Source organism: Pipistrellus hanaki, assembly GCF_964339955.1.
Source record: "Pipistrellus hanaki genome assembly, chromosome: 1".
NCBI lineage: Eukaryota > Metazoa > Chordata > Mammalia > Chiroptera > Vespertilionidae > Pipistrellus > Pipistrellus hanaki.
The window spans coordinates 136,303,892-136,322,134 of record NC_140503.1 but is presented as its reverse complement, the minus strand read 5'-3'; the positions used below and the strand labels follow the sequence as shown (position 1 = coordinate 136,322,134).

At 50.6% G+C, this 18,243-nt stretch overlaps 1 protein-coding gene across 1 annotated transcript in view; it reads left to right on the top strand.

Annotated features, from left to right (window-relative positions):
• Nucleotides 1–18,243, top strand: part of PFKP (phosphofructokinase, platelet) — a 60,550-nt gene that overhangs the window by 19,754 nt on the left and 22,553 nt on the right. Inside the window, exons 3-8 of the mRNA XM_084897449.1 lie at nucleotides 9,207–9,284; nucleotides 12,722–12,911; nucleotides 14,238–14,403; nucleotides 15,052–15,096; nucleotides 15,246–15,354; nucleotides 18,067–18,162. Coding sequence (XP_084753575.1) covers nucleotides 9,207–9,284; nucleotides 12,722–12,911; nucleotides 14,238–14,403; nucleotides 15,052–15,096; nucleotides 15,246–15,354; nucleotides 18,067–18,162 — 684 coding nt within the window. The remainder of the gene's footprint in view (nucleotides 1–9,206; nucleotides 9,285–12,721; nucleotides 12,912–14,237; nucleotides 14,404–15,051; nucleotides 15,097–15,245; nucleotides 15,355–18,066; nucleotides 18,163–18,243) is intronic.

The window sequence follows — 18,243 nt, the reverse complement described above, 5'->3', positions numbered from 1 at the left end:
TGTCCACGTGTTCCGGGTTGCCTTCTACACCACACATCAGAGCGCTATTGGCATTTGTAGGGGATGATGGGAGGGTAGTGATGGGATGTCATGGAGGCCAAGTTACTTGGAGCATCCCTGCCTCTGCCACGAGGAGCCCAGACCACCCCCCAACCCCCACACCACAGACAGGAATGTCTACAGGCACTCAGGTGTCTCTGCTGAGCCAACTCTTACTCCTGGGGGGCCACTGCCCCAGTCCTATTTGGGTTCAAATTTAGGAGATGTTAGGGTTTATTTTTTTATTTTTTTAAAATATATTTTATTGATTTTTTACAGAGAGGAAGGGAGAGATATAGAGAGCTAGAAACGTCGATGAGAGAGAAACATCAGCCAGCTGCCTCTTGCACACCCCCTACTGGGGATGTGCCCGCAACTCAGGTACATGCCCTTGACCGGAATCAAACCTGGGACCTTTCAGTCCGCAGACCGACGCTCTACCACTGAGCCAAACCGGTTTCGGCGAGGGTTTATTTTTTTAAAAAACATCATTCAGTGACGTATCCAACATGTTTATCCATTTATACTCCAGCTTTTTGTTTGTTTGGTTTGTGTTGTTGGTTTTTTTAATCCTTACCCGAGGGTATGTTCATTGATTTGAGAGAGAGAGAGAGAGAGAGAGAGAGGAAGGAAGAAAGAGAGACAGAGATGGGAAAGAGAAACATTGATCTGTTGCCTCCCATACATGCCCTGACCAGGGATCAAACCCACAACCTTTTTATGTACAGGACAATGCTCAACCAACTGAGCCACCCGGGCAGGGCCATTTATAGTCTAGTTTTTAAGTCTAGCTAGAGTTTTCAAAGTGACCCACACACCAAAACAATCAGCATTACTTTTTGAAATGCAGGGGTTAGGGTTTTCTTCTTGAGCAGAAAATGTGTGGAAAGTGAATGGATCCGAAAACACGGGTGTTTCTGTTGAAGGTCTGGCGCCGGGTTTGTTTCGTCTGGCTGGGCGAGCAGTGAATCTGGGGCAGCACCACGTTTGCTGCCTGCCCAGCCCTTGGGCACCGTTCTGGACGGGCCGGGGTGGGGCGCAGTCAAGCCGATCTTTCCACTTACTGAGCCAGTTGTTGATTTTTTGTTTTGTTTACCTTTGAGGCTAGGACATTTTCCCATTAGAAACGTACAAGTAAGTGCCTTTACCTGATTGGTGACGGCAAGGGCAAGCACATCACATGACTTTGCAGAAGGCTGCATTGGGGAGGCCTGCCCTGGGCTTGGTGGATCAGACAGACAAGGTCGGGGAGCCCTAAATGACCTACCCGCGCTGTCTGTGGCTTAGTGTAATAAATGGGTTCAGAATCCCATTGGCTGAGGTGTTTCTGCAGACTTGGGGAGTCATTATCATTACAGCTCCTCAGATGGGACTCCCAGGACAGGAGCTGTCCCTCTATAACGCCTGGACAGCTGGGCGTTCAGGGAAGGCCTCGGTGAGTGTCAGCCAGTCTCGCCTGCCGCTGTCCTCCCCTGAGGAGAGGCTAGGAACAGTGCCCATCGCTTTCTGCAGCCGCTCCTCTTGGTGTTAAAAAGGAGGCATTCTACCTGTCAGAGAGGCACAATTCCCTATTGTGAAAGAAGAAGGGCATTGGAACAGCCTCGGGAGCCAGCAGTCTGCTTTTCCCAGGCCGGCTCAGGGTCCCGCTAAGTGAGTGCCTTTCTTCCTGGGGCTCTCTGCAGACTGGGTTTCTTTTTCTCCCCTCCCTCTCCCCTCCTCATCTCTTCCTTCTTCCTTTCCCCCTCCCTTCCTTCCTTGCAAATTTGAATAACCACATTTAATCCAAGCTGCACTGGGCTGGGACTCTGACTACAATGGCCCGCCTTTACACACTAATAAATAAGCTTTAATTGTCAGTTATTAGGTTGGCATCATTTCCCCCTTTCTAACAAAAACCTTCTCTTTGCCATGGGGTCATTATTTCTCTTCTCAGATACGATGTACCACTTGCTGTCAGTTTTTATTTTTATTTTTAATCCTCACCTGAGAATATGTTTTTATTTTATTTTATTTTATTTTAGAGACAGAGGAAGGGAGAAGGAGAGAGAGAAAGCTCCATGTTAGAGAGAAATATCTATTGGTTGCCTCCCATATGCACCCCAACTGAGAATCAGACCCACAATCTGGATATGTGCCCTGACCAAGAACCAAACCCACGACCTTTCAGTATACGGGATGATGCTCCAACCAACCTGGCCACACTGGCCAGGGCTTCCGTCACAGTTTTTAAATCAAGAAATGCTATGTTGTGTCCAAATAAAACAACAGCAACATGAAAAACCTCTGCCTTTTGCAAGGAGGTCAGTGCAGAGAGACCTGACGGCCACCACTCCCTGTGGGGGTTGGAGATCTGAGTTCCGCCTGAGCCTTGGACCCTGTGGGCAGTGATGGGTGCTTATGCTCCCTGAAAGGACCAAGCACAGGTTAGAATGTCAGGGTTGGCGTCTGGGGACTCGTCTGGTTCTGCCCCAATGTCCAGTTCAGCGTCTCTCTGGAATAGCTGATGGGCGGATGTTTGTGCTAAACTCTCGCCCGGCCCCTCGCCTGCCATGCAGGCACGTTACAAGGTTGGTTGAGTTTCTTAAGCTAATGCATGAAAGGCAGGCGACCTCGGTCTCTGCACCACCCCGATTCCCACGGGAACCTTGGCTGGTCGCACTTGGAACAATGAGCAATAGCGAGGATAGTGCTGGCTCCCCGCGGACGCTTCCTGCGGACGCGGCCCTCACACCATCAGCGCGGTGCTCTCCGCTTCAGACTACATCGGGTGACCGCCAACATTCAGTGTGCAAATGTCAGAGTGGCCCATCTCTCTCCCGCCTCCTCTACTCCCCCTTGCCCCCCCCCCCCCACCTTGGCCCTCCTCCCCTACTGCTATCACCGTGGGCTGATCACATGCTTGACTGTGAGGTGACAGGCTCTCTGCTCTGGAGGCTGGGGGCTGGCTCAGTCCTGCTGTGACTTTCAGTTTGTGACTTCCCTGGAACTGTGCCTGTTAGCTGTAGCTTCAAGAAATCCAGGAATGCCGGAGGGAACCAATAAATCGTGTTGGTTTATTCCTGTGATTCCACAAGCCCAGGGATCAGGGCTGTACAATGACCCGTGGTGTTCTAACATGTTTGAAGATTTTTGAGTTGGTGAATCTTGCCAAGGACAAATCCGAAGGCTACACAGGCATTTTCCCTGAAGCCCTGAAATCAGTGAGTGCCGTTCCCTGGACCAGAGAGTCCGTGCCTTAGAACCTGGTGGGGTCCGCAGGCTCTGGATGGGAGAGGAAATGCATGATCGGAGATTTAGCACATGCATTTCCTGTGGGCAAAGTGAACTCATAATCCCTGAACTCGGAATCACTGACCTGGACAACCTTGGCCGCCTCGCTGTCAGGCACACCTTGTTGTGCGCGGTGGCATTTACTGCATCTGCCACTGGAGTGGGGTGCAAGGCCCACCCCTCCAATTGCTTGCTCCCAAGTTCTGTAAGTGAAATGCTGCAGTTTACTAAGGAATAAACCAGGAAAACTTTACTCCTAGAGCAGTGATCGGCAAACTGCAGCTCACAAGCCACATGCGGCTCTTTGACCCCTTGAGTGTGACTTTTCTACAAAATTCCATGGCCTGGGCGAGTCTATTTTAAAGAAGTGGCAACCTTTTGGCTCTCAAAAGAAATTTCAATCGTTATACTGTTGATATTTGGCTCTGTTGACTAATGAGTTTGCCGACCACTGCCCTAGAGGAAACAAAAATACGCATTTCCTCGGAAGCAGCAAAACCCCTGGAGAAGTCTCTGAATGCCGGTGATGACAATATCTAGAAAATACTCGTGGTGGTTGGAGTCTTTGCCATTTAAACAGTGAGTTGTCACCTGAAGGATGCAGGGAATCCAATCTGGAGAGAGCACCGCAGAGGCGACGAGACGTGGACACCTGGAACAGACGCATCCTGAAAGAAAAAGCCTACTGTGTGTAGCGCCAGGCCGCGGTTTCCCTCAGGTCTTCAATTTAAAACACACACACACACACAGATCTCTTACAAGAGAGTGCCTCCCAAGGATGGACTAGCATTTATTCGTTTTAGAATGGATATAACAGATGTCTACAGGCAAGTCAAACTGAACACCATGTGGTCAAAGGAGTCCACGTAAACCGTTCCGCGATACATCTGGCTAAGGGCCTCCCCATGAATGAGGACCGACAAGAAAGGTAGTGTTACTTTAGCTCAATATCTAAGTGTGGCTATAAAATTTTTATGGTTTTGCTTTTCTTATGTGAGTCATAGAACTGGCTCTGAAGGCAGTTCTTTCACAGGAGAGTTTTAGAAAATGCCTTAGGCTCCGGCGGTACTGGAGCCAGTGGCCAGCCTCTCCAGGAGGTCACTAGGAGAGGTTTTACTGGGGCGCGTAAAGGGTGGCACTCCTGTGCAAAGTCGGTCTTCCTCACTTGGGAACAGCTTCCTCCTGAGAGGCTGCCCCACACTGAGGGTGGTGGTTATTGTTCAGATATAATGTGAGGTTAATGCTCTGCCACTTGAAGAATGAGTCATTCCCCATAACCTGGCCCACGTGCGTGGGCAGGCAGCGCTGGGAATGCAGCCACCCAGAGATCCTCTTCTTCCTTCTGCACCGCTGCTTTACCATATGTGTCTCCGCCACCCGGGATAATTAATCACTCATGTCTGGGGAACATGTTACTTTCCAAAATATGTGTAATGGTTTGTGAAACTGCTTTCCATGCTCTAACTCTGGAAACAAAAAGGATTTCTAAGTGTTTTGATTGAGTCAGGATTTCCGTTCTCAGGCATTAGGGCACCTACTCAGGGTCAGATCTTATGTGGTGTCTGACGGGGTATCGCAGGAATCATCTGGGAGATGAATCCGTCAGCGACATCTGTGTCTTCCCTGTAGGCGACGCTGCAGCCCAACGGCTCCTGTGCGGCACCTGCTTAGTTACCTAATGCACAAAGGCACAGAAACTGCTGCCGACCATCGGTGTGGGCTGGGAGGTCTCCACTCTCTTCCCTGTGGGAGCCTGTGGTCGGTGCAGTCAGTCGTTTTCCCTCCTGCTCTGCCCAGGACAGTCTGGTTGAGGCCTGCCATCTGGCCTAACTAATGGTAATGCTTTCTCTCCTCAGAAGTACGCAGGTTTGGACGATAAGACGTCATCCCTTTCTGTAGGGCTTGTTTCAGCATAGGGCTGAGCATCTGAAACGTGGCCCTGGGCTCCAGGCCTGCTCACATGCACCTCCCTGCCTGGGGAGCTTCATAGCTCTGAGACCAGAACTCAGCACTGCCCCCATGTGCAGACTCTCCTAATGGTCTCCAGCCTCAGAGGGGCATGCTGCGCAGTGCCACAGTGTTTGGGAGTGCAGGGGTGGCAGAAACAAGTCAAATGACAACCCTAAGACTTATCTCCCTTTCTCTCTCTTTCTTTCTCATCTATCTCATCTATTATCTAACTACTAGAGGCCTAGTGTATGATATGTGCACAGGTGGAGTCCCTCAGCCTGGCCTGCAGAGATCAGGCTGAAACTGGCTTTCTGACATCCCCTGAAGGGTCCCAGATTGTGAGAGGTTCTGAGTGTGTCACCCAAGAACTGCAGCTGCCAAGTCACTGCAGCGCGGCAGTTTCTGTGTTGAGCTTCTGCCCCCTGGTGGTCAATGCACATCATAGCTACTGGTTGGAGCACCTGTCTCCTGGTAGTCATTGTGCATCATAGGTATCTTTCGAGCAATTGGACATTCGTTTAGGCTTTTATAGATATACTAGAGGCCCGGTGTACGAAATTTGTACACAGAGGGTGAGGGGGATAGTGGTGTCTCTCAGCCCAGCCTGCGCTCTCTCTAATCTGGGACCCCTCGAGGGATGTCTGACTGCCAATTTAGGCCCAATCTCACCTTTCACAATACAGGACTGCTGGCTCCCAACTGCTTGCCTGCCTGACTTCCTAATTGCTTCTAACCGCTTCTGCTTGCCAACCTGATCACCCCCTAACCACTCCTATGCCAGCCTGATTGATGTCTAACTGCTCCTCTGCCAGCCTGTTGCCCTCAACTTCCCTCCTTTGCTGACCTGGTCACCCCTAACTGCTCTCCCCTGTAAACCTGATCACCCACAACTGCTCTCCCTTGCAGGCCTGGTCCCTCTCAACTGCCCTCTCCTGCTGGCCATCTTGTGGTGGCCATCCTATATCCACATGGGGGCAGGATCTTTGACCACTTGGGGGCAGTCATCTTGTGTGTTGGAGTGATGGTCAATCTGATATTATTCTTTTATTAGATAGGATAGAGGCCTGGTGCATGGGTGGGGGCCAGATGGTTTGCCCTGAAGGATGTCCCAGATCAGGGTGGGGGTTCCCTTGGGGTGTGGGTCAGCCTGGGTGAGGGACCCTGTGGTGGTTTGCAGGCTGGCCATGCCCCCCGGCGACCCAAGAGGAGGCCCTAGTATCTGGAATTTATTTACCTTCTACAATGGAAACTTTGTAGCCTGGAGTGGAGCCAAGCCTTCTGCTTGCTCGGTGGCTGCTGCCATTTCTGTTTGGATTTGTTTACCTTCTATAATCGAAACTTTGTAACCTTGAGTGGAGGTTTAGGCTGGCAAGGGCAGGCGAAAAGCTTGGCTTCTTCCATTGCCAGAGAAACCCAAGCCTGCCTCCTACTCTCTGTGGCCGCAGCCATCTTGATTGGGATTTATTTGCATACTCACTCTGATTGGCTGGTGGGCGTGGCTGGTGGATGTAGCAGAGGTATGGTCAATTTGCATATTACTCTTTTATTAGATTAGATATCTCATCATCTGTCATTCATTTATTATCTATTCATCTGTCATCTACCTGTCACCTAGCTATCTGTCCATCATCTATTCATCATTCATCTATCAACCATCTATTACCTACCTACCTATTTATCCATCTGTGTATCTATCTACTCATTTGCCTATTTATTGTTAACATCCTATGAAATAAGACCCTGGGGGATCACTCAGGAGGAGGAGAGAGCTTGGTTTTTCCTCTGGTCCTGGATCCAGGGATGTTGTGGGCCTGGTGTAGCCGCTGTCCCCAAGGTCGCTCACACACCAGAGTGCTGCTTAAATAGCGGCTCTGATAAATGCTCCCTCCCTGGAGGGAGCCTGGATTCAGTCACTCTCTTGCTTATCACTCTGCCATCCACAGCGCCAGCCACACTGGCTCCATACTTCAAATGGAATAGGCTAAAGCTGCACGCTGTGAGGCTTACACAGCAGGGAGATGGGAACAGAGAGATGGAAGGGGTCCTTAACATGACAGAGGTGTGCTTGGGGAAAACTGCATGGTTTCCCCATGAGACAATGGGGGGTTCTGGCCACCTGAACTAGCTGTCCTGGGGGTTGAGGACATCGGGGCAATCAGGGGCCAGGGGCCAGGGCCTCAGTGACTGCAATCTGCAGAGGCACTCTAAGGCAGTGGTTCTCAACCTTTTTAATGCTATGACCATTTAATACAGTTCCTTGTGTTGTGGTGACCCCCAACCATAAAATTATTTTTTGTTGCCTCTTCATAACTGTACTTTTGCTACTGTTAATGAATCGTAATGTAAATATCTGTGTTTTCCAATGGTCTTAGGCTCTACAGTAGCGGTTCTCAACCTGTGGGTTGTGACCCTGCCTGTCTGCCTGTCTGGTCACCCCCAACTGCCCCTACACTCCAGCTTAGCTTAGTCACCCCTCACTGCCCACTCCCTGCTGGCCTAATCACCCCCAACTCCCTCCACCCCCTGCTGGCCTGGTTGCCCCTAACTGCTGCCCCTCACCCCACCCCACCCCCGCCGGCCTGGTTGTCTCTTACTGCCCTCCCTGCTGACCTGGTCACCCCCAACTGTCCCCCCTGCCATCCTGGTCACCCCTCACAGCCCCCCTGCCACCTGGTCATAGGCAGCAATCTTTGTGAGGGTGTGAGAGTTAATTTGCATATTACCTCTTTATTATATAGGATAGTATTTCATCATATAAGTATGCTAATATAAAATGTTACATAATCTATTCATTATATTATTTACAGATATTTTACATTTTTAAATATATAAATTAATCCATCAGCAAGATGCCTATACTGTTGATTAATTTATGCACAAGGCTCCATACTCAATGGGCATTTCGTTATTAAAAATCTTTATTCTTTTTCATTTCCTCTTGGCCCTCACTAGGTAGGGGACCTGAATTCACAATAATAATCTATTATGATAAGCCTTACTAAATGGTTAGTTTCTGGTTTGTGCCCTGACCGGAAATCAAACCATGACCTCTAGGTGACTCACTTTCATTTTATCTGGAAAGTGAACCACCTAGATAAAGATGCAAATGAGCTTTCTTTTTTTAAAAAAAACATATATTTTATTGATTTTGTACAGAGAGGAAGGGAGAGAGATAGAGAGTTAGAAACATAGATGAGAGAGAGTCATCAATCAGCTGCCTCTTGCACACCCCCTACTGGGAATATGCCTGCAACCAAGGTACATGCCCTTGACCGGAATTGAACCCGGGACCCTTCAGTCCCCAAGCCGACGCTCTATCCATTGAGCCAAACCGGTTTTGGCCAAATGAGCTTTCTATATTTTTTGATCTTATATATTCTCTGGGTAAAAGAGAGATGCATTTAGAATTGAAAGGTGATTATTTTGGGGTTCCAGGCAAGTGAGCACTTGAATCCTGATTTACTCTCAGTCCCCTGGTATAGTAAGATGTCACTAATGGGAAGAAGAAGAGTGAATTCAGTTGTGCTTATAAATCTTATTTTATATATAACAAAATTAGCATGGGTCTGCCTGGGCAGACGGGGGCCATAACAGGAGTGTTTCAGGTATGCCATGTGACTGACACCAGGTTGGTGTTAAATGACAAACAGTTTGGGGGTAAGTCCCTTTTCAATCTCTCAGGCACCATTAGGCAATAGGCACACTTTGTGTTCCCCACGGTGCCCTGGATGAGTCTGGGCTGACATTCCCACTCTTAGAGATGAAATTCAAGGGGCTTTCCCACTACTGATGACTGTGAGTGGCACTCGTATGGACTGTCTGCAAATGCCGGGCTCCTGGGCACTTACCTTCATTGCCACTGGTATTCCCATTTCATGTAGTTTAGGATCGATTAAAACTACAACAATATTTACCCAATTTTTAAACGGTTTGATTCTCTCCCCCAGGGCTACCAAGGCATGGTGGATGGTGGCAACAACATCATGGAAGCGAACTGGGAGAGCGTCTCCAGCATCCTGCAAGTGGTAGGTGCTGGGTTCCTTAGGTTGCTTCTCTCTGTAAGTCACTCTCTGAGTTTGGAGACTTTTGTCCTTATACTGCTGTCAGGCTTAAAACAGGTCAGTGTGCTGCCTGGCGACAGGAAAGAAAACATTCTTAATGTGTCACTTAAATTTTGTAAAAGCACTTCACATCATACAAATGGAGGAAATATCCTTGCAATAAAAATGTTATGCATAGTAGCTAGCGTTCCTCGTGGTACTTGTAGCAGATTTGGGTTTGTACACCAGATTCATGTTGAGGCAGCTTTGATTTGTTGGTGCTGTGTGGTTAGTGGCAAATACCTGTGCCTGTTGGGTTTTCTCGAGTTCCTGGGCATCAATGTATCACAGCCTGAGAGAGATCCCAGCAGAGGCTCCAAGGGCCCTGGGTTTGCTTATTTATTCATTTTCAGTTTTTATTGATTTCAAAGAGAAAGGGAGAGGGAAAGAGAGAAATATCAGTGATGAGGGAGAATCATTGATCAGCTGCCTCCTGCATGCCCTACACTGAGGATCAAGCTCGCAACCCAGGCATCTGCCCTGACCATGAATCGAACCAAGACCTCCTGGCTTATATGTCAGTGCTCAGCCTTTGAGCCACCTGGGCCAGGCGGGCTGTGTGTGTAGAGAGCAGGTGGCACCCTGTTCTGGCCTGCTCCAGATGGCATGGATTTCCTTGGTGTGCCCAAGCATGAGGTCACCACCACTTCAGGCAAAGAAAGAGCTGCTTGATTTGAATGTAAAAGGTACCTGCCCAGCTATTTTATGTTTATACTTAATTATACCTAATAAATTTTCAGAACACTGTATAGCTTAACAAAGGTCCCACACAGTTGAGAAATGGAAAGCCCATGTGGAGAAAATAGACTTCCTGAAGCACTGCTGTAGATTTACTTTTGTAGCATATGTATTCATCTGTAACTCCTGTTGAGTACTTTTTACACATATATTTTTATCCATTTCAGAGAGGAAGGAAGAGGGAGAGAGAGATAGAACACCAATAATGAGAAGGAATTATTGATTGGTTGCCTCCTGCATGCCCCCACTGGGGACTGAGCCCACAACCCGGGCATGGGCCCTGACTGGGAATCAAACCATGACCTTTTGATTTATATATTAAAACTCAACTACTGAGCCACCAGCTGGGCCTGTTGAGTACTTTTATAATAGAAGGAATAAAATGGATACACTGCTGTGAAGGTGCTAGAGCAGTGGGTGAATGGATAAAACAATTATGAGAAAATATATGAATATTATTTAGTCATATAAGAGAAGGAACTCCTACAATATGGGACACAGTGGATGGATCTTGAGGGCATTACATTAAAGCAGTTAGACGGAGAAGGACAAATACTGTATCACCTCACTTATATGTAGAATCTAAACTCATAGAAGCAAAGAGCAAACTGGTATTTATCAGGGGCTAGGTGGACAAGGATATGGAGAGATGATGGCCAAAGGGTAGATGAATATGTGCTTGCATCTCAGTACAGCATCATGACTATCCTATATAATAAAATGCTAATAGACTGAATGACAGAATGACTGGTCACTATGATGCTCACTGAACATCAGGGGGCAGATGCTCAATGCAGGAGCTGCCCCCCTGGTGGTCAGTGTGCTTCCACAGGGAGAGCACTGCTCAGCCAGAAGCCCTGAGCCAGGCTCACAGCTGGAGAGCACAGCGGCTGTCTGTCAAGGTAGCCTCTCCAGCGCTAAGGATGTTTGACTGCTGGCTTAGATCTGTTCCCCATCAGACATCCCCTGAGGTCCTCACAGACTGTGAGAGGGTGCAGGCCGGGCTGAGGCCCCTCCCACCCCCATACCTTCCAGCATACGAATTCTGTGCTCTGGGCCTCTAGTAGTTAATAATTCTTTGTTGTATACTTGAAATTTGTTAAGACAATAGGTCTTAAGTGTTCTCACAGCACACACACAAAAGGTTACTATATGAGGTGATGGGTGTGTTAATTTATTTGATTGTGGTAGTTATTTCACAGTGTGTACATATATTAAGTCATCATGTCACATACCTTAACCATGTTCACAATGCTGTATTATATACTTGAAATTTACTAAGAGAGTGAATCGTAAAAGTTCTCACCACAAAAAAGAAAGGCAGTTATGCAGACTGATAGATGTATAAACCAATCTTGTTGTGGTAATCATTTCACAGTACAGACACCTATCAACTCAGCACATTGTGCACCTTCAGCTGACATCATGTTTGGGGGATGATAGTGATGTGTATGTTTTAATACCCATCACAGAGTGATAAGTCTGACCGTAGACCTTTACACTATTTCTCCTGGAAAAAGATGGAAGGAAGTTTGGCATCCACCAACACTGAGTGATATTTGCAAAAATCTTATTGTTGTCTGAACTCCAGACAATGAGCTGTGTGTACAGGATACATTTACTTTCTCCTGTTGTGATTGTGCAGAAGACAGGAGATACAAGTGTGGCTGTGTATGTGTGCTGCCTACTTAGCCAATCCTGGTCTCATCCCTGTGGCCCTGGCTGTATTATCTTCACACCATCTATCAGCTGCTGACTTACCTTCCAGTTGTTAGAAATCACATGGCCCTTTCACCTTTGCTCTGAGCCCTGCAGCTGCCACCCAGGCGCCCTGGCTGTGCTGAGTCATTATGCCACACACACACACACACACACACACCCCATCACACTGATTTACACAGGACCGCTGTTGATGAGTGAGCTCTGTGAAGTGAGGGTGCACTTGAAGGCGTGCATGCAAATTCCAGATTTATACGTGCATCCCTGAGGCATGGCAGGGAGCCCTGCATTTTTCTAACTGCAGCTAGGGATTCTTCATTTATGAAGCCCCACGTGGGAAAACTCACAACTGAGCTCTCTGGAAACTGGGATGATCTAGCCTCTTTTTTTCTTTTTACTATTTAGCCTTTAAGAAGGGTTAAGGCTGGAGATATAGTTGAAAATAAATCTCTTTGGTGTGCAGCTTCCTCTTTTGTTGTGTGTGTGCTGAGCTCTGAGTAATGGAGGGGAGCCTGTGGCCCATGCCTCTGACTCAGCGCTCTCTGACCCAGGCTGATGGCAGCGCTGGGCTGGCTTAGGCTCGGGGCACCGGCGGAGCTCAGGGTCCGGCTACCCCAACTGCACAGCCTCCTCCGGATGGCTGTCATCACCTCGCAAACTCTTGTCTGCGTGTTTAGCTGAGGTTGCTCCTTGTTTCCAGACCCTACTTGGGCCCCCCTGGGCAGGGAGCCAATGTCTCCATCCACTGAATTCCAGAAGGAGCTAAAAACAGAGGAACTATAAACTCCCACAGCAGACCAACTGTGGGAAGTCCTGTGTCCGCACCAGCACTCACAGGGGCTGATCTGCCCGGCTTTCTGCACAGCTGCCGGAGACAGATAACTAGGATTTGGTTTCCTTCCCAGGGCGGGACCATCATTGGCAGCGCCCGGTGCAAAGCCTTCCGCACCCGGGAAGGCCGCTTGAAAGCCGCCCACAACCTGGTGCAGCGGGGCATCACCAACCTGTGTGTGATCGGCGGAGACGGCAGCCTCACCGGGGCCAACATCTTCCGGGAGGAGTGGAGCGCGCTGCTGGAGGAGCTGGCCCAAGACGGTGAGTCTCTGCCTTGCTCTCCGGGGTTGGCTGCCCTGTCCTGTCCTCCCAGCCCTGCAGAGCACAGTGCCTCAGACCCGCTGCCTGTCTGACCGTCCCGGAGGTATTGGTGGTTTCAGATCTTAGTAGCCGCCTCAGAATTCAAATTGGACCTCAAAAATAACAATAACAAGAATAGTACTTAGTTCCCTGTACTATGGTGTGGGAGCCCCTTCCACTCCCGCGAGGTTCAGAGTTCCTGTTCAGGGTTCCGTTTCTGGAGAAGGCCGCCCACAAAGGAAGAGAGGCTAGAAAAGAGTTAATTTGGGGAAATGGGGGGCAGGTGGAAATCCACCTCCAGGAGGACGACTGCCCGCCCCGCCTCTCCTCTGGCCTTGCTCTCCCTTTTATTGAGGCTATGGGAAACACCCATATCCTTTTGGCAGGAAATTCCAATAATAGACAATCAGCAAGAATTTACATATGATTAACAGGTGGAGGTTGCTTTAACTACCAATGTCTCAACTAAACAATGAGTGAACAGCTCCAACCATTCAGAGAAATTAAGGTTGACAAGCCTTCCATATTCCCTTTTCCCATTTCTCTATTAGTGACAATGTGGTAACAGAGTTCCTACATAATTGTCTTTAATACAAAGCCTGAGCAGGGAGTCTCATTGCTGGAGCTGGTAGCCGCACCAGTGGCTCCCAGCAGGGGCCTCCCCACACCTCCTGTCCGCCGAAGTCTGGGCTGATGCAGGCTGGGGGTGACATGGAAGAGGAATAGCCGCCCAGGTCCCTGCCTGAGCTGCCTAACCTCGACCACTCTGAGTGGGAGTGGCACATCTGCTCACTCTGTCAGAGCAGGAAGTAGACATGACCACCTGGTGGGCTGGCCCCCCGGGGGGCCTCTAAGACATCAATGTGATAGTTATGTCATATCCTTAACCACTTCATTCTGTGATTGAGATATTTCCTTAGTAAGAGCCATGCTGTTCTCCCTGGCTTTACCTGGCAGAAGTCAGATTTTACCCACTGATGGCAGCGTGCGACCCCTCCCTTTGAGTTTGGCAGCCCTGTGCTCTCATCTGCAACAGCTCCCGGCTTGCCAGCGCCGCCCTGTTGTCTGACATGGATTTCTGTGAGGGTAGAGAATTAAGTCATGGAGAGTTCCAAAAAAAAAAAAAAAGAAAGAAAAAAAAAAAGAAAAGCAAATCAATAGTTAGAAAACACATTTCGAGTCGTGGGTTTCTGTCCCCCTGGCTGACCTGTCTCCCAGCTGTGGAGTGTGTGCCTGAGGGCCCCGGGGCTGCTCCCCGTGACGGAGCGTGTGGCTGTGTCCTCGCAGGCAAGATCAGCAAGGAGGATGTGCAGAAGCACGGGTACCTCAACGTTGTGGGCATGGTGGGCTCCATCGACAACGACTTCTGCGGGACGGACATGACCATCGGCACTGACTCGGCTCTGCACCGCATCATTGAAGTCGTGGACGCCATCATGACGACGGCCCAGAGGTAGAGGAGGTGCAGGTGGGCGGGCAGGTGGGCGGGCAGGTGGCACCGGGCACACTGCCAGGCAGTCGTACAGGCTCTGGGAGGGTGCACAGAGGGAGTTCTGGTGCAGCTCTTGTTGCTTGAGTATTAGAAATGGTGCAAAAAAAAAAAAAGTGTTCTCGGGTTCACTTTTTATTTTCAGTTCTATGATGTTCCTTCCCTTCCTCCCCCATTATAGAAGGAAAATGTGTTCATGGGAGAGAATTTAGAAGACAAAACTCATCATTATCTTAAGTCCTGCCGCGTTCTCAGGCAGGAATCGCGGGAAGTAAAAGTGCGGGTGAATGTCGCCACAGCCCCTGTTAGAGACGTGGGGAGGCATCCTGCCCCCCATGTTCCTTTTCCAGCCTCACGCACCCGGGTGTGGATGACGCTGTAAACTGTGGAACTGGGAAGGGGCAGCCCGAGCCCCTTTACTCACAAAAGTTGAAAAGACCCTGCAGTAGCTTTTGCTTCTGTGGAAAACGGGTCCTGTTTTGGAAGCTGGGACGCCTGCCACAGTCACTGAGCAGCCCTGCCGTGTGCGTGGCTCTGAGGGCGCCTGTGTCTCTGTGTCCCAGCTCTTCCTTCCCAGCCGCGGTGAGTGCACGTCTCCTTTCTCTTTTCCAGCCACCAGAGGACCTTCGTTCTCGAGGTGATGGGGAGACACTGTGGGTACGTATGTGCAGACACCTCATCTCCCCCCCCCCCCTGAGAGCCCTGCACCCAGTGCCAGTACCCCGGGAGGGTTCCCCAGGGTCAGTGCCTCCCATGCAGGCTTGGCACTCTGTCTGCCTGACTGCATCCTTGCTAATTCTGTGCAGGTACCTCGCCTTGGTGAGCGCCTTGGCCTGTGGGGCAGACTGGGTGTTCCTCCCGGAGTCTCCGCCGGAGGAGGGCTGGCAGGAGAGGATGTGCGTCAAACTATCAGAGGTAATCGCTCTCTGCTTCCGGGCGCTGGCTGTGCCCGAGCATCGTCAGGGTTTTCAGTCTGGGAGGTGTTAGACAGGTGGGAACATCGGATGCTCGGGTGAATGGATGCTGGGTGCAGGCAGCGGCAGGTAGTGGCTGTCCACAGGGGTCTGCGTCCCAGGCTGCAGAGTGAGGCGGTAGAGAAAAGCGACAACTGTTCTGTTTTCCATGCAAAGCACCGGCTAGGTTAGCTCTCATGGAGGAGGTGCTGTGAGATTGCAGCTACTGAAAGATAGCTTCGGGGGATGAATGTGTTTCCCTATTTTCTCTCCACTGATCTGCAGGAAGACATGTGTTCTCACTCTGATCTGAATTTCCCTCCACACTGGCCCGGGCTACGGCACGTCTCTCAGCCGGTGTCCGCTCTGTGCAGGGCTTGGGGTCGGGTTGGTGCACCGCTTTGAAGCTGGCACTGTAGAGTACTCCCTCCTGTAAAACACATCTCCCGCTACAAGGCACGTGAGGTCTCACGTAAGACACCAGCTTTCAGGACAGAAACCCCGGTGTGGGGAGTTCCCATGCTCTGTGTTTACAACCCTCTTATGACTGGTCGACAGGGAACGAATGTAAGCCCATGGCACAGGCTAAGTGCAGTGTATACAGCAGGCACATCAGCACTGCCCTCACTGAGGACACGTGCAGTAACGTCGCCGTCACCTTCAGGGTGTTGGATTCAAAGGCGGGGATTCGCAGAAAACACCAAATAAGCTTTGCTGACCTGAAACCCCAGAAAGGAAACTGTCAGCCAAGCTGCACCTTGGCTTGGAAGTCGGGCCTTGTATGAAGTTGGAGCTCTTAACCGGAAACAGGCCAGAGAAGGCAGGGCGTGTTCAAAGTTCAAACACTAGCAAGGAAGTGACAAATGAGCTCATCATTTCTGGGTCTGACTTGTGCACGGGGCAGTGTTCTCTGCCAACCAGCTGGTGCCAGGAGCTACGGGGCTGGTTACGGGAGAGGAGGGTGGCCCTCCTGGACGGACGGGTAGGTCTGTGTGCTGCAGAGGACACCTGTGTCATCACCACCTCAAGGGACATTGTGTAAGGTCGCAACCCCCAGGGGCTATGCGTGTCTCCTCCAGCTGTCCTCCTCCCTGTCGGTCCCCGGCCTGGCCCAGGATGGCAGCCTCAGGGACCAGGAAACACCCACCCCATCAGTCAGTCGATCAGAGGTCGTGGCTGAGGCTGTGGGTCTTAGGCACATGTTTCCGGTTTGTCTGTTATTTCTGTAGCTGTGGGTCTTGTCTGCAGGCTTTGTAAGCTACCCCGTCAGCCAGGACACGAATCAGAATGTGTTGGCCCCGGAGAGTGGGCAGAGTGCGGCCAATGGTGTAAACCTGCCCCTGTGTGAAGACACTTGATATTGGTATCTGCTGTTCATGTTTGTGGGCCATGAATGTACCAAGAGGATTTTTTCCAAATACCTTGTTTAATAAACCAGCCCCCGATGCAGGTCTCAGGTGCCCAGGCACGGGCATGTCAGTATAGGATTGGGGAAGACTGAAATCCGAAGGCCTGGAGTGGGCCCCCACTCTGCCACTCCCAGGGGGGCAGTGGACACCCCACCTCCGTGTCCTGAGCTCCTCGCTGTAGCTGGGGACAGGCTGCTTCTTAGCAGGTTTGTGAGGAGTGAGCGGGTGAGCAAGTGAACGAGTTGGTCCAGGTGGGGAGCCAGCAGGTAGGCAAGGCTCATAGGTGTGCGGCCTCCATCACTTCTCGCCGCCTCGGGGTATTACGCCCACGATGGAGTGTGGCCGAGCCCATACTCATGGACATGTCATTCTTTCTGACCTCGCTTTTCCACTGGTGCTGAAATAATCACTCTTGAAGTCACACCTTTACACCTTTTAGAAAATCTCCGATAGATGCATTCTCCAAAGTGTTGCACATCCATTAATATCTATAAAAAACAACAACAACAAAGGGAAAATGTATTTGTGACTTTGGTCCCAGGATGGGCGGCCCCGTGAGAACAGCCTGCTGTGTGTGGCACCCTCTGGGCTTGGACAGGGGCAGCTCCAGCACTGCCCTCTTGGGCCTCATCGTCCCACCTGCTTACACCCTCCCTCCCCGAGGGTCCTTCCTGGGGAGCACTATAGAACAAACTCGGGGAGAATGGTTTTGGGGCACCACTGGAAGACTGCCTCAGCCTGTGAGGGCAGCGCAGCCCTGGTGTCACACAGCGCCCGTCGGCCTGTTCCTGTGCCGGGCGCTTCCCAGCCGGCTGGGCTCCGAGTTCTCCACGTCCCTCCTGCTTCCTGCCTCCTGCCTCCTGCTCGGACCCAGGGCCCTGTCACCTGATCCCAATGACTGAGATTCCCGGGTTGGGGCAGGATTCCTGAGAGGTGGTGGGAAGTCAGGCTTACAGTGGAGACTGGCTGGGGAGCCAGCCTGTGGGCATCCTGTCAGGGGAGCACAGTCAAAGGTCAACTAGCAAAGCATCCAGCCTGGGGCTGCCTGGGTGCCAGCAGCTCCGGTGGCATCACCAAATCTCAAGCCCCTGCCCCCTCCTGCTCCTACTCACCCAGATCCCCTCCCCTCCCCGTGTCCTTAGTGAACAGAGCGTGTGACATTAGCTGACCGTTTCGGCCTCTTGGCCAGTTCAATCGAGGCAAACTGGTCCTGGTTTTGTTAAGAGCATTTAGGCATCAGAGGATTTTCATGTCTGTTTCCTTAGAACCGGGCCCGGAAGAAAAGGCTGAACATCATCATTGTGTCCGAAGGAGCAATCGACACGCAAAACAAACCTATTACCTCGGAGCAAATCAAGGATGTGAGTGTGTCAGTCTCCCCTCCTCTTCCCTCCTCCGCTGCCTGCCTGCAAACAGGAGATGCTGGCATGCTGGCAGAGGGG